The sequence below is a fragment of the Saccharomyces cerevisiae genome, chromosome IX (genome assembly GCF_000146045.2).
Source record: "Saccharomyces cerevisiae S288C chromosome IX, complete sequence".
Taxonomy (NCBI): domain Eukaryota; kingdom Fungi; phylum Ascomycota; class Saccharomycetes; order Saccharomycetales; family Saccharomycetaceae; genus Saccharomyces; species Saccharomyces cerevisiae.
This window is the reverse complement of record NC_001141.2, coordinates 19,157-34,781: the sequence shown is the minus strand read 5'-3', so window position 1 is coordinate 34,781 and position 15,625 is coordinate 19,157. Positions and strand designations below refer to the sequence as shown.

The 15,625-nt window shown below is 39.8% G+C and overlaps 4 protein-coding genes and 3 pseudogenes across 7 annotated transcripts; 4 read left to right on the top strand and 3 right to left on the bottom strand.

The window, feature by feature from the left end:
• Window positions 1–95: 95 nt before the first annotated feature.
• On the top strand, window positions 96–695 carry NIT1 (Nit1p; the record flags this gene model as incomplete). Its single annotated transcript, NM_001179512.1, has 1 exon — window positions 96–695. The coding sequence occupies one exon, from the start codon at window positions 96–98 to the stop codon at window positions 693–695; it is 600 nt and encodes a 199-aa protein (NP_012102.1).
• Window positions 696–704: 9 nt separating this feature from the next.
• On the top strand, window positions 705–1,064 carry YIL165C (uncharacterized protein; the record flags this gene model as incomplete). Its single annotated transcript, NM_001179513.1, has 1 exon — window positions 705–1,064. The coding sequence occupies one exon, from the start codon at window positions 705–707 to the stop codon at window positions 1,062–1,064; it is 360 nt and encodes a 119-aa protein (NP_012101.1).
• A 1,151-nt stretch (window positions 1,065–2,215) lies between these two features.
• SOA1 (Soa1p) lies at window positions 2,216–3,844 on the top strand (the record flags this gene model as incomplete). Its single annotated transcript, NM_001179514.1, has 1 exon — window positions 2,216–3,844. The coding sequence occupies one exon, from the start codon at window positions 2,216–2,218 to the stop codon at window positions 3,842–3,844; it is 1,629 nt and encodes a 542-aa protein (NP_012100.1).
• Window positions 3,845–4,733: 889 nt separating this feature from the next.
• SDL1 lies at window positions 4,734–5,750 on the bottom strand (annotated as a pseudogene). Its single transcript has one exon. A coding segment is annotated over exon 1 (1,017 nt).
• Window positions 5,751–8,675: 2,925 nt separating this feature from the next.
• CSS1 (Css1p) lies at window positions 8,676–11,663 on the top strand (the record flags this gene model as incomplete). The annotated part of the gene is made up of 1 exon (NM_001179517.1): window positions 8,676–11,663. The coding sequence occupies one exon, from the start codon at window positions 8,676–8,678 to the stop codon at window positions 11,661–11,663; it is 2,988 nt and encodes a 995-aa protein (NP_012097.1).
• A 1,898-nt stretch (window positions 11,664–13,561) lies between these two features.
• Window positions 13,562–14,935, bottom strand: HXT12 (annotated as a pseudogene). Its single transcript has one exon.
• Window positions 14,936–14,937: 2 nt separating this feature from the next.
• On the bottom strand, window positions 14,938–15,267 carry YIL171W (annotated as a pseudogene). The gene has a single exon.
• Between the last annotated feature and the right edge of the window lie 358 nt (window positions 15,268–15,625).

Sequence of the window (15,625 nt, the reverse complement as noted above, 5' to 3'; positions counted from 1 at the left end):
TGTATATAAATAATAAAAGCTCTTCAATAAGAAAGGGTGATATTATGACTTAGGGTTAGCCAATCACTTTTCGAGGCTACCTCTAGTTAACCACAATGGCGAAACACATTGTTGCTGCCCTTCAAATCGGCTCTTGTCCGGGCTCTACTAAGGATACCTTGAAAAAAATTTTGTCATATGAGAAGGAGATCAAGGAATCTGGTGCCAAGTTGGTCGTTATCCCAGAAGCCACTCTTGGTGGTTATCCAAAGGGATCGAACTTTGGGGTTTATCTAGGCTACCGTCTTCAAGAAGGAAGGGAGGAGTATGCTAAGTATCTTGCCGAAGCAATTGAGATCGGAAACGGAGAGAAATATCCAGAAATTAGTCAGTTGTGCGCACTATCGAAGGCCACCGACGCATCCTTATGTGTGGGGTGTATAGAGCGCGATGGGACGACATTATATTGTACCATGGTTTATATAGATCCTAAAGATGGCTACGTTGGGAAGCATCGAAAACTGATGCCGACAGCTGGCGAAAGACTGATATGGGGTCAAGGCGATGGTTCGACTCTGCCTGTCGTGGATACCGCTGCTGGGAAGATTGGCGGTGCTATCTGCTGGGAGAACATGATGCCTCTACTGAGATACGCCATGTATAAAAAAGGGGTTGAGATCTGGTGTGCCCCAACGGTGGATGCTAGGCCTATTTAGAGGACTGTGATGAAAAATATTGCATACGAAGGTCGTCTATTCTTGATTAGTGCAGTGCAGTTCATGCCAGATGCGACAGCAATGGGCTTTGGGGAGATTATTGACCAAGCTACAGGTAAGAGAAAATTACCTGGATGGCCATCTGCTGACGACAACTGTATTAATGGAGGTAGTGTTATTATTGATCCTTATGGAGAGATTATTGCAGGGCCATTGCTAGGGCAGGAGGGCCTTTTAACCGCCGAAATTAACACTGACTTGATTGCTGAAGCTCGCTTTGATCTTGACCCTGTCGGACATTATGCTAGGGGAGATGTCTTCCAGTTGACTGTCAATGAAAGGTCACACGATGTCAAGTTTACGAAATGAATACCGCATAAATCCATTAACTAGGCTTTCATGAATGGTGGCTCGAAAATATTCGTTAATATCAATATGTCTGTTATATAATGTTTTATGTACAAGAGATAATGTAGATCTGTAATATTCAATCAAATAGGCATTTGTTTGAAATCCATACGTCTCTAAGATATAATCCAAGCCATGATTTTGAAATCAGGATCGCAAACCTGATCATTTAATTTTTACCTTTTTTTAAAATATAAATTAACATTTATTAATAAATAGGTGTATTTGAGAAGTTTCATTTTCGTTCAACAGCCCAGTTATCATCATTTCACAAACAAGAAGGAGATATTAGCATTTTCTCCCGGATCCGATTAACACAGTTTTTTTGTTTAATCCGGTGTGAAGAAGATTTATAAATGTCGTGATATTTTTTAATGTGGAGATTGTACGATGACGGGTAGGAGTCAAGACAAGCTAAAGAATGCAGCCTTAATAATTGCGCCTTTCACAATCAAAATTATGCATTGACCCGATACAAGAATCACCGTGTGGATCAAGCCATTCTTACCAAGCTTACTTTTGCCGTCGCCAAGGCTGTTTGTAGTCATTCTCTGAACTTTTTTCCTTGGCATTCGGCTCGACGCAGAGAATTTCGGATCGATATAATCCCGAAATAGTCCGTTTCTCGGATAATTGTGCCGAAATGCATCATATTACAACGTACTATCTTGAATTGCTAGCATTCTCGTAAGAAAGAAAAACCTCGAGCAAATAGGCTACATTTGCTGCTGCACCCCTTTACAGCACAAAGTCGTTGCAGCTAGCTCCTTAAAATAAGGACCCTGCAGTCATGTGGCATATATAATAGTTGGCGAAGCTTGAAGCCTCACTTAGAGGTTGACGCCTCACTTGAGGTTTCAACATATACTGATGGTTTCATTTCAACAGCCTATGGGTCAATTGGGAATAACTATCAATGCTACCAATTTGTCACACTTTATTGCCTAATAGGTTTGGCGCTTACTATCAAATACATGACGTATTCCCTGCGCTAGGTTCGTCTTCTACTGAATCATTTAGTATAAAAAGGCAGCGTTCAATTGTTGATTATTGAAATTATTTATTGTACAAACAATTAATAAAAAATTCAATCAACAAACAAAGTTTCATCTATGTCCGTACAAAAAGAAGAATACGATATTGTAGAAAAGGCCCAATTATCTGTGTCCGCAGAAAGCTTAACATCAGATTCGGAGAGTATTTCACATAACCCATTTGACGATTTTCATAAAGCAGAGCGTTGGAGAAAAGTCTATGAATCCAGTGGTTATGAAGGCTTGTCTAAATTCGATCCTGAGTTTACATGGACAAAGGATGAGGAAAAGAAATTGGTAAGAAAAATGGACTTGAAGATTTTTTTGTGGGTTTTTATTATGTTTGCCTTTTTGGATTTAATAAGGAAAAATATTGCAAGGGCAGTTTCAGACAACTTCATTGTTGACTTGAAAATGAACACGAACGACTACAACCTTGGCCAAACTGTTTATCTAGTTATATTTCTAGCAAGTGAACTACCCGGCAATCTGCTGTCCAAAAGATTTGGTCCAGAAAGGGTCATTCCGGTTCAAATTGTGTTGTGGAGTGTAATTTGTATTACTCAAGCTGGTCTGAAAAATCGAGGTCAATTTATTGCTACTAGATGCTTATTAGGAATGGTACAGGGCGGGTTCATCCCGGACAATATTCTATACTTGTCATATTATTATACTGGAGCTGAGCTCACATTCCGCCTAAGTTTCTTTTGGTGTGCTATACCTCTTTTCCAAATTTTAGGCTCTCTTTTAGCTTCCGGAATCATAGAGATGAGGGGTATTCATAACTTAGCTGGCTGGCAGTACCTATTTATAATTGAAGGGTTTCTGTCCCTTTCTGTTGGCGTGGCATCCTTTTATTTAATGCGTAGAGGACCTACGCAAACTGGTGAGTCTGCATTTCACAAAGGAAAATCGTTATTCACTGAGTATGAGGAGAAAATTATGGTTAACAGAATTTTAAGGGATGACCCATCAAAGGGTGACATGAGTAACCGACAACCAGTTACCTTCAAGGAGATTTTGTACACTCTAACAGAATTTGATCTATGGCCATTGTTTATCCAAGGTATTACAGCATTCATATCTCTTCAAACAGTTGGTTCCTATTTATCTTTGATATTAAAGAGTTTAAATTACTCTACATTTCTTTCGAACATTTTAGCAATTCCAGGCCAAGCCCTGCTGCTAATAAATTTACCATTAGCGGCACTATTATCGCGTAAATTGAAAGAAAAATCACTTTGTGTGGGAATTGCCAACGTTTGGGTGCTCCCTTTCATAGTTTCTCTGGTCGCTTTACCGACTGACACAAACCCCTGGATCAAGTATATATTACTAACCGGTATACTTGGTCTTCCCTATACACATTCCATTCTTGCTGGTTGGGTCTCCGAGATTTCAAATTCGGTAAGATCGCGTACAGTGGGCACAGCGTTATACAATATGAGTGCCCAAGTTGGAGCAATCATTGCTTCTAACATGTATAGAAATGATGATAAACCTTACTATACTAGAGGTAACAAAATACTTCTAGGATTCACTTGCTTCAACATTTGTATGGCTGTTGCTACTAAGTTTTACTATATTAGTAGGAATAAATACAAGGACCGCAAATGGAACTCTATGACAAAAGAAGAGCAGATCAATTACTTGGACACAACTAAAGATAAGGGAATGAAGCGTCTTGATTATAGGTTTATTCACTAGATTAAGTTTTCGTGTATTAAAATTTTTGCTGTTAGAGTAATGCTACACGCAAAAGCGAGAAGTCATACATCAAAAAAAATTATTACACCAGAGCAACAAAAGGTTAATGCAAAAACTTTTTTTTTTCGAGTTTTTAAGGTAAAGGTCATGGGATGTTATTGCTTTTTAGTAGTTTTGCACTGCTATACCACAAAAGCAGGTGACAGCAATTGTGTGTTCACGGAAACAAAAAAAAGTTTTTGAACATAATAACACCAAAATCTTCGGTAATTGATATCAAAATACAATGACCAATTGTAAATATTCCTCTGAACCAGCCTAATGCTTCTCAAATAATCCCCAAGCACACAAATATTCTATGTAGGAGCTCACAGGTCAACGCGCTAAGCTACCGATGTTACCTTACATTCATAAGGTGTCATCTGTTTATGCTGTTTGCAGATAACCTTCATTTGTGATCTCTTGCAACTTTCTTATCTCAAGATTTCACAATATTCCGCGTGAATCGTAGAATTAATTTCTACATTCATATGTAAATAAAATTTTCTTTACTACTCTCCGAATTATACTAGTTAATTCTTTCTTCTACATATTAGTAATATCAATATACACTCTTTTTTATTGATTTTTTTATAAATTATTATGGCATAGCATAGCTTCAGCGTTACTATCCGCTTAACATTTCTCATCTACCAAGCTACTTGCAGGAGCTTCATCCTAGGTGCTTAATTGCTTTAATACTGTAGTATCAGTAGATTGAATTTCCAGACCACCATCCAATAAAAAGACTAGAACGAAAAAAAATGAAACACATCTTAATAAGTCCGAACGTACATAGATAGATCGCGATCCATTTCTATTGCTCTAAGATCGCGTGTGTATTTGAAAATTATGATACGTTTAATGTGCTCGACGCTTTCACCAAGTCTTCATACGTCATACATGATCCACCGCATGCGATTATAATAACGATATCATCCTCATATATTTTTTGTTCCAGAATGTCTTCAAGAATCTCTGGATGATAACATAAATGTAAGGATGCTCCACAGGCTGGTTCCACTATAAAATTGTAGTCATCGGCATATCTCAAGCATGTTGCCAGAACGTCTTGATCTGATAAAACTACAGACTTACATCCATACTTGTTAAAACTCTCAAACGCGAATGATGCTATGTATGGGGAGGCCAAAGAAGTTGCAACACTTGTCAATTTTTCAAGAGTAACTGGACTACCTTTTTTGAGAGACTTATTCAATACGTCACAACCGGCAGTTTCTACAGCAACGACCGGAATTTTTTCAGCAAGCTGATTCCTATCTAGGCCTTTAATTATGCCACTAAATAGCCCACCACCACCAACACTACAAACCAAAGCTTTCACCCTAGGTAAGGATATATCATTTTCCTTCAATTGTTCTATGATTTCATCCACAATCGTAGAATGACCTTCCCAAATTGTCTCGTTATCAAACGGGTGCACATATAGTGTCTTCGAACCATGTTGGCTTTCTTGCGCCATTCATTCGTGCCTCAAGTATTCATCTGCTTCCCCCCAATGATCACCATGGATAATGACTTTGGCTCCTGCACTTTGAATTTTCTTTACCATTCTAGGTTTTGTAGTTTTAGGAACCACTACACTGCAATTAAGTGCCATCGATCTGCAGGCAGTTGCTGCTGCTAAACCAGCATTTCCCCCAGAGCTAGAAAATACAGCAAGCTTCCCAGAACCCTCGCTTAGCGCTTCTTCATTACTCTTCCTTATCAAATGCCCGATTCCTCTCGATTTGAAACTTCCACCTGGTTGTAACATCTCATGCTTAACGTAAAACCACGAATTTGTCTTACCATTGTTCAAAAATTGACGAATCAAAGGTGTCTTTTCATAGTAAGTCATTTCCATGGTAACTTCTTCCTTAAACCTTGAATAATTTATTATATTGATCTCGGACTATGAGCCTTTGTTGTTAACTGTTACGTTATAATAAACTTCTATAAATGTAATTTTTTCAAAATGTCTTCATGACTATATATGAATTCTTTCCGGCTAATATACTACGCTTAGTAATCTTCCACTTTTATCTAGCATCATTTCCAGTTTCGAAATTATGTAATTTTTCCATATTCTAACTACGATAAGGACATTGCCGTTTAGCCCAATGGGGAAATACTACAAGAGGCTAACAGCGTTCGATAATGTTCAAAGAAAGAACCTGATATCTTATGCTGTACGAGCTTTCTTAATACCATATATACTACGCTATGCAATGTCAAGAATTTGAGGATATGATTCCGCCCAAACGATGACGATTTGATTTGAATTACCGTTATGGGTGTGTCAAGGTGAATGGCATGTACGGTATTTGTAAACTAATGCTATATATATATATATATAAAGAATGTAAATAAGGTAGGGCATCATTCGTTTAATAGTTGACTGTTAATATTTTGAAGGTATGCCAACCGTAAACCAAGAAAACGGGGATATCTGTAGTTTTATGTGGCAAGGTCTGTGAAGAATCAGTTACAGTCTAGGATGTACAGCATGCACTAAAGTCAAGACGTACTGCTTTTCTCATAGTTCTGTGATGGGCAAGGGTCCAAAAATAGGAGCTAGCCCAAGACCGTCAAAAGGTTCTTTGTGTTGAAAGCAATATAGGTGGAAGCTCGAGATATAACAGCAAGTAATTACAACTGCGTTACAAGCAAGACATAAAAAAAAAGAAGAGGCATGGTAAACTTCATGTAAACCTTTAAAAAGTGTACCACATGTCATTAAAAGTTTCCACTGCATAAGGAAGAATTTTTTAAGTTGTTAAGATAACACCACAAACAAATTTTTGCAGACAATGAAATATTACATTAAGTAAATGGATGGTTTCTAATTTCCGCACATAGAAGACAAATTTGTACGTGTGGCATCCCAATTCAGTGTCCTAAAGGAAGTGCAAGAAAGGGTGTCATCGTAAAAGAAGTTGACCATAAAATTTCATCACAGCAGGATGTTCTGCTAATAAAAAATAAAATGAAGAGAGCACAAGACAGGCCATTTCACCTTTCAGTCCTGCGTGTTATTCTAGCCTTCAGTGGAAGTAAGAAGTAATACCCTTTTACCCAACCGAAAGCTACAGAGACACCAAAGAAAAGTATTCTCTAGAAGAAAATACCCTGACGGGGAACATTCGACATTTGATGACATACCGGACTATAGCAAATACTTGATGGTGCATTATCCTTCTTCTGACCAACTTCTTTAGTTGATGAGGTCGCCTCAAGCTCCTGGAACTACATCCAGAGAGAAGGTGTAACGTAAAATTACAATGAGATGCTGTCAAAATAACTTATGATACGCAACTCTATCGACGGAGTAGCTAAACATATTTTAGATGTGTGTAGAAACAACACGCATATGCCTCGATATACAAATCGTACTGCATTGCCATATGATCGAACTACCGCTATCAAAATTCCATTTCAGCAAAATAATGCCCGCCTTAAAACTACAATTCAAGACAGGACATGATATAAGGTATTACGAAAAGAAATTGCTGTCGCAGAAGACCAAGGTTCAGTCCTTTCGAAGCGAATGCCTGCTTTTGAACTTGTAAACAAGCCACTAAAAATTCATGACAAAAAGTCAAGAAAACTCTTTACTCCCGTAATTGCACCAAAAGTTTTTCATTGAGTGTAACTCGGACACTGATTATTATCATCATCCTCATCATCCTCAAAAAAAAAGAAAATAACCCCTGTAGTCTAAAATCCTCAGGCAAATAGACACGAAAGGCAATTAGTAATATATGGCTTATCTAGCGGGTTATATGAATCCGCTAGAGAATTTTTTTCGGAAAGATTTGGAATATCGGCGCACGGAATTATGTTCCTTGCTTTCTCTCGTGGATAGGTGCAAATAACGTTAAATAATATGATAATTCCAAGATCCATGAATCATGTTTGCAAATTGGGTGGCATTTCAAATTATTTTAGGAAAAAAATGGCAAAAGTTTCTTTAGTTAGGTGCTTAATTTTTTTTGCCAAGGGACGAGTCTTGGGAGGAGTCCTAAACTTTGTTTGATTATGAAAGCAACCCGGAAGGTGCGGTATTTTACAGGGAGTGGCTTTTGAAGGGACTTACTAGCCACTCGCTAACGCAAAAATTATCGCGTTCGCGTCACAGTGAAGTCAGGCAGCCGTCCCCTCAGCAATGTTGAAGATTCACTTCGCGACCAAGAGCAACCACCATTTTTTTTTGCTCCAAAGGCGGGAGATGCCTATTTCTATCTTTTAATCGTATATGATCCTGTAGTGAGTCCAAACGGCTCATTTTGAGTACGGATTACTGTAATTGCTCGTGTTGGATTGAGCGAAAGTAGCGTAAGTCTCAAAAAAAAATTGGGTTACTACTCATAATACTCCTGGTTCTTTCTCATGAACCATTTTGGTCATAGCCTATTGGTTTGTGCCGTTCTGCACGTTTTCGTATAATATTAAAGGGATCGTGTTGTTATTCACGGCAACCATTGCGTTTGCATAAAATTACTACCCAATTTCCTACTTACCAAACGCGCGCGCATAGACCTCGCAGGCTTTGAAGAGTCCTGTGGAATTGCCGTACAAAAAATCGATCTAGCTCAACAGTCCTTTCAGTAATTACATATCGGAAGCCCACAAATAACTGCAACAGCGCCTACAATGATATAAAAGGCTTTGTCTTGATTCATTGCTATGGGGGGTTTTGGACAGTATGTGTTGTTTTTATTTCGAGTAAATTTAGAAACAGCAAGCCTCATCATTGCAAATTTGGTAAGATCTCGCCTAATTGAAAGAGATGTTCAATCGTTTAAACAAATTCCAAGCTGCTTTAGCTTTGGCCCTTTACTCTCAAAGTGCATTGGGTCAGTACTATAGCAATAGCACCTCAATTTCAAGCAACAGCTCATCCACCTCTGTGGTATCAAGTTCCTCTGGATCCGTTTCGATCAGTAGTTCTATTGCTGAGACATCCTCGTCCGCTACCGATATCTTAAGTTCTATCACACAATCAGCTTCATCCACTTCTGGTGTCTCGAGCTCTGTCGGTCCATCCTCTTCCTCTGTTGTCTCAAGCTCTGTCAGCCAATCCTCTTCATCCGTTTCTGATGTATCAAGCTCTGTCAGTCAATCTTCTTCTTCAGCTTCTGATGTCTCAAGCTCTGTCAGTCAATCAGCTTCCTCTACTTCTGATGTCTCAAGCTCTGTCAGTCAATCTTCTTCTTCAGCTTCTGATGTATCAAGCTCTGTCAGTCAATCTTCTTCCTCAGCTTCTGATGTCTCAAGCTCTGTCAGTCAATCAGCTTCCTCAGCTTCTGATGTCTCAAGCTCTGTCAGTCAATCAGCTTCCTCTACTTCTGATGTCTCAAGCTCTGTCAGTCAATCTTCTTCTTCAGCTTCTGATGTATCAAGCTCTGTCAGTCAATCTTCTTCCTCAGCTTCTGATGTCTCAAGCTCTGTCAGTCAATCAGCTTCCTCTACTTCTGATGTCTCAAGCTCTGTCAGTCAATCAGCTTCCTCTACTTCTGGTGTCTCAAGCTCTGGCAGCCAATCAGTCTCATCCGCTTCTGGTAGCTCAAGCTCATTCCCTCAATCAACCTCATCCGCTTCTACTGCCTCCGGTTCTGCCACTTCCAATTCCTTGAGTTCCATTACTTCTTCAGCATCTAGTGCAAGCGCAACTGCTTCCAACTCCCTTTCTTCCAGCGATGGTACTATCTATCTACCAACTACTACAATCAGTGGTGATCTAACTCTTACTGGTAAAGTAATTGCAACAGAAGGTGTTGTGGTCGCAGCTGGTGCCAAATTGACTCTACTTGACGGTGACAAATATTCTTTCTCAGCTGACCTAAAAGTCTACGGTGACTTGCTTGTGAAAAAGTCCAAAGAAACCTATCCAGGTACCGAATTCGACATCTCCGGTGAAAACTTTGACGTGACCGGTAACTTCAACGCTGAAGAATCCGCTGCCACCTCTGCATCCATCTACTCCTTCACTCCAAGTTCTTTTGACAACAGTGGTGACATTTCCTTAAGTCTATCAAAGTCCAAGAAGGGTGAAGTCACTTTCTCTCCATACTCCAATTCTGGTGCCTTCTCTTTCTCGAACGCTATTCTCAACGGTGGTTCTGTTTCCGGTCTACAACGTAGAGACGACACTGAAGGTTCAGTAAACAACGGTGAAATTAACCTAGACAATGGAAGTACCTATGTTATTGTCGAACCAGTTTCTGGAAAAGGTACAGTCAACATCATTTCCGGTAACCTATACTTACACTACCCTGACACATTTACTGGCCAAACTGTTGTATTCAAGGGTGAAGGTGTCCTTGCTGTTGACCCAACCGAAACCAATGCCACTCCTATTCCTGTTGTTGGCTACACTGGTAAGAACCAAATTGCCATTACCGCTGACATCACTGCTCTTTCTTATGACGGTACTACCGGTGTTCTAACTGCAACCCAAGGTAACAGACAATTCTCTTTTGCTATTGGTACCGGATTCTCCAGCTCTGACTTCAGCGTCTCTGAAGGAATCTTTGCAGGTGCTTACGCTTACTACCTAAACTACAATGGTGTTGTCGCTACTAGTGCCGCTTCTTCATCCACTGCATCTGGTGCTTCCGCTTCCGTTACCGGTTCTACTTCATTCGGTGCTTCCGTTACCGGTTCAACTGCTTCCACTTCATTCGGTGCTTCCGTTACCGGTTCAACTGCTTCCACTTCATTTGGTGCTTCCGTTACCGGTTCAACATCTGTTTACACTACAACACTAGACTATGTAAATGCCACAAGCACAGTCGTAGTTTCTTGTTCAGAGACAACTGACTCCAATGGTAACGTCTATACCATTACCACAACCGTTCCATGCTCATCCACTACCGCCACTATTACTTCTTGTGATGAAACTGGATGTCACGTTAGTACATCAACCGGTGCTGTTGTAACTGAAACCGTTTCTTCCAAATCATACACAACTGCCACTGTAACTCACTGTGACGATAATGGCTGTAACACCAAGACTGTCACTTCTGAATGTTCCAAAGAAACATCAGCAACAACTGCTTCTCCAAAATCATACACCACTGTCACCGTAACCCACTGTGACGACAATGGCTGTAACACCAAGACTGTCACCTCTGAAGCTCCTGAAGCTACCACCACAACTACTGTTTCTTCTCAATCGTACACCACTGCCACCGTCACCCACTGTGATGACAATGGATGTAAGACCAAGACTGTCACTTCTGAAGCTCCTGAAGCCACAACCACTACTGTTTCTCCAAAGACATACACCACCGCTACTGTTACTCAGTGTGATGACAATGGATGTAGCACCAAGACTGTCACTTCTGAATGTCCTGAAGAAACTTCAGCAACTACTACTTCTCCAAAATCATACACTACTGTTACCGTTACTCACTGTGACGACAACGGCTGTAACACTAAGACTGTCACCTCTGAGGCCCCTGAAGCCACAACCACTACTGTTTCTCCAAAGACATACACCACCGCTACTGTTACTCAGTGCGATGACAATGGATGTAGCACCAAGACTGTCACTTCTGAAGCTCCTAAAGAAACTTCAGAAACTTCAGAAACCAGTGCTGCCCCTAAGGACATACACTACTGCCACTGGTTACTCAATGGTGATGACAATGGTTGTAACGTCAAGATAATCACCTCTAAAATACCTGAAGCTACTTCAACCGTCACGCAACTAGTGCTTCTCCAAAGTCATACACTACTGTCACTTCTGAGGGTTCTAAAGCAACCTCATTGACTACTGCCATTTCCAAGGCTTCTAGTGCAATTTCCCACATACTCCAAATCTGCAGCTCCAATAAAGACCTCTACTGGTATCATTGTCCAGTCCGAGGGTATTGCCGCAGGTTTGAATGCCAATACTTTGAATGCATTGGTCGGTATTTTCGTTCTTGCTTTCTTTAACTAATTTTTTTAACTGAGGAATTAAAAGTTTATTCCTCTGAAACGAGATAGGTTCTTAATATGCATTTTATATACGCTTTGTGTAAACAGTTAAGTATTTTTTTAGCTTAATATTTGGATTTTTTTTATTTTTTTATTTTTTTTGGATGAAATGGTTCCCTCTTCTGCCAATGAAGGGGAGAGTAGGTTGATGTGTACACATCGTACACATTTTAAGGACACTTATTTCACTTATTGTCCACAGTAAAATCGTTCAGGCCATAATTAAATGCGAACTTAAGAGAACCTAAAAGTACCTCCCAACTTTTATAGTGGAGCTTCCGCTCTTTGGTCAGAAAAAAATCGAGTTCTGAGCACTTGGCTTTATATTACAAATTTCTCCCTTCCAAGAAAGACAAGGGGTGCTTATCGCGACATGTCTCACAATAAACTTTATTATATTTATACTTTATTTATTAATAAGAGTTTCAAATAGGATTCTTGGAGAATTTTCAAAGCGTTTTTGCGTATAAGAAACTTTTCGGTTTGGCTCTTATCAGTTTACTGCCGATCTTTCTTCCTCACTGCTTGACCTGCCACTACGGAAGATCTTACCGACAATGATGTGAGCGGCGAGAACAAGGGAAATCTCGTAAGAATAGGAAACAACCTAACCTCATTTACTAAGAGAACCCGCAGAAAAGATATCTTTTTGAGGCACAATTTTATGACCGCGTGTTTTCGAATTTTGACAGGGATCATGCAGGCAGAGATTTTCATGTCATTTGACAGCAAGTTACCCACAATCTACAGTCACACCCTTTTTGGCTTTTTTGAGGCGGGACTTTTTTTTTTTAAGACATAATTCTTCAGCAGATTGAAATTCTGGTAACCTAATTGAGAAATCCCACGCATAATTGAGTTTTAACTTTCGAATTTTTCAGCAAGATAAATTAATGTCTCGCCCGGGCCATAGACAAAAGAAGAAAATCTATAAACATTCCGTGGATCGCCATGTGATATTTCTATTTAATATAGGCACATGGCTATGGCGAAACCTTAATGTGATACTTATGGTACATATATGTAACATGCTATAGTTACAGTAAGGATTGGCAACTTAATTCGTTTCCTTCGATTTTATACTCTTCGAACGTATTTGCAGTCATTGGCAGTAGAACATCATTTAGCACATCCAACGACTACCGTCGCTGTGCACGTGACACTCACTTCAATTGGACACTGACTTGAACTAAAATAACAGCGTGTCATATAGATAAGGAAGATAAATATATTGGAACTGGTAGTATCACATTTCCATCATGAAAAACCCAGTGTAGCCATATCGAAAATATCAGAAACGAGTGGTAACACGGAACCTATATATATTACATAGGCTGCAATGAGTATATTGATTCATGATATCGTAGCTGCTTGAACTATTTTTCAAGGCTTCAAAAAAAATATCATGGTATTATTAGCATGCAACTTGTGAAAAAATAAATATGCATTACAGTACAAGGATCTGAGTGTTAGATTTATAGTCGGGCCTAGTTGCACTCTTAATAATACGGTATACATAATAATGGATTGCCATCCGACAACTATAGCCAGTCACGCATTTATTGAAGCTTCCATAAAACATTCATTAGAAATTAAAGGGTACAAAAGTAAAAACATTATGTATAATAGAGAATTAGTTTCGTCAATTTTTTTTTTTGCTTTTTTACCAATTTACCGAAAACTAGAAGATCAGCTGGAAAAGAACCTCTTGTAAATTGGTCTATTGTCATGATCTATTGCATCAGCATCGTAATCTGCGGTTCTTCTCTCCGGTGGCACCCATGAGGCCGATTTCCATGCTGGCACACCTTCCAGCCACATAGTATTTACCTCTTCCAGCGTCAAGCCTTTTGTTTCTGGGACAAAGAAAAAGACATAAAAGTATGCAAAAACCAGACAGCCTAAGAATACATAACCGTAGTAAAAGTTGATTGCCCCGGTAATGAATGGGGTAAAGAAACTAATCAGGAAACCCCACATCCAGTTTGCAGCTGTTGCGATTGCCATTCCTCTTGATTTGGCTCTAAGAGGAAACGTCTCTGACACAATAACGAAACAGCCGCCCGCCCAGGTGGTGGCAAACGAAAAGATGAAGAACATAGTAAACACAATCATACAGTTACCGGCACCCTGAGAAGTAATGTCTTGGTGACTGCTTCCTTGAGGCCACAGCTTTGTCACACCAACGGAGGCAAAGACAGCAAAGCAGCACAGCATAGAAGCAGCACCCCACAATAGACACGTACGGCGTCCAAACCTCTCAATGGTGTATACCGCTATGAATGAAGAGAAAAAATTGACCACACCAATGATGATCGAAGTTTGAAAGGAGTCCTTTAGACCGACAGATTTGAAGATGGTGGTACCGTAGTAAAAGAAGTAGTTGTCACCGGTTAATTGCTGCAGCGATTGGATTATCACTCCCATAAGAACACGCTGAAAGACCTTTGTTTTAGTGGAGAGTAGTTCAGACCATGATGCGTTACCTGCCAACTTTTCAATTTCAATTCCCGCCTTTATAGTGTCATATTCTGCTAACAAGGCTGGATCGTCAACTGAGACTTTGTTGGATTTCGATAGTGAATGTTTCGCTTCCTCATCTTTACCAACTTCGATCAGGTAACGTGGTGATTCTGGTACAAACATCATCCCACTAACCATGAATGTAGCCCAGGCAAAGCAAAGACCAAGGCCGACTCTCCATTGAGTGGCGTTGTGATAGTTCTTGGTACCGTAATTGGTACAGTAACCTAGAAAAATACCCATCGTACCCATCAGCTGGTACAATTGGACCAGGGTTCCCCTGATATGTTTGGGAGCAACTTCAGATATCAACATTGGGGAAAGGACAGCAATTCCTCCCACTCCTATGCCAGAAATAATTCTTCCAATGAAGTATTGGTACCACTTGTTTATGGAGGTTATTTGGATTAGGATGCCTACAACGTAAATGGCAGTAACTGTAATCAATCCAATACGACGACCATATATATCACCGACTTTTGACAAGACAATTCCGCCTATGGCGCAGCCAATGTTGAATATTGAGACAATCAAACCCATTCTTACTTTCGATAAGTAGTAAGTCCCCTTGTCGTTTTTTTTTGACCAAACCTTCTGATAAAGTCAGAAAGGTTAACAAAACCAGAAATGGTACCGGTATCCCAACCAAAGATGAAACCGCCAAATGCAATCATCAAACATAGGATTGCGACGGTGGTATATGCAGAGAGGGGTTTTTGAGGTAAGTCAATAGGTGCTTCAGTAGCATCAAGGTTGAGGGAGTCTTTGGAGTCACCGTGCTCAGTCTTAACAGAAGGAGCGCCTACTGCTGAGTTAGAGTTAGACTCGGTAGTGGATAAATCATTTGCGGATGTATTATTAACACCGGACATGATATTGGGTAAGATACGAAAGCTTTTAGTACTCAATTGTGCAATGATTATTTTTTCCAACTCATACCAAAAAAAGAAGAAGAAAAAGATAGGAACAACAGTGTTCTTTAGTTACACAGCTGTGACATTATATACCTTTATTTAGCGAAAAAGAGGAACTGAGAAAGATGAGCCTAGACCTTAAGAGCTAAGTAGTATAGGGTGTGTCGAACTGCTACTGATACTTTGAACGAAGGTGTCCGAGTGTATGCATTGCTCGTGTGGTCAGCATTTTTATTGTGGAGGAGGCGGATTCATCTACAATTTCCGACGCCTGATTTTCCACGGATATAATTTATTTTTTGACACCTGGAGTTTA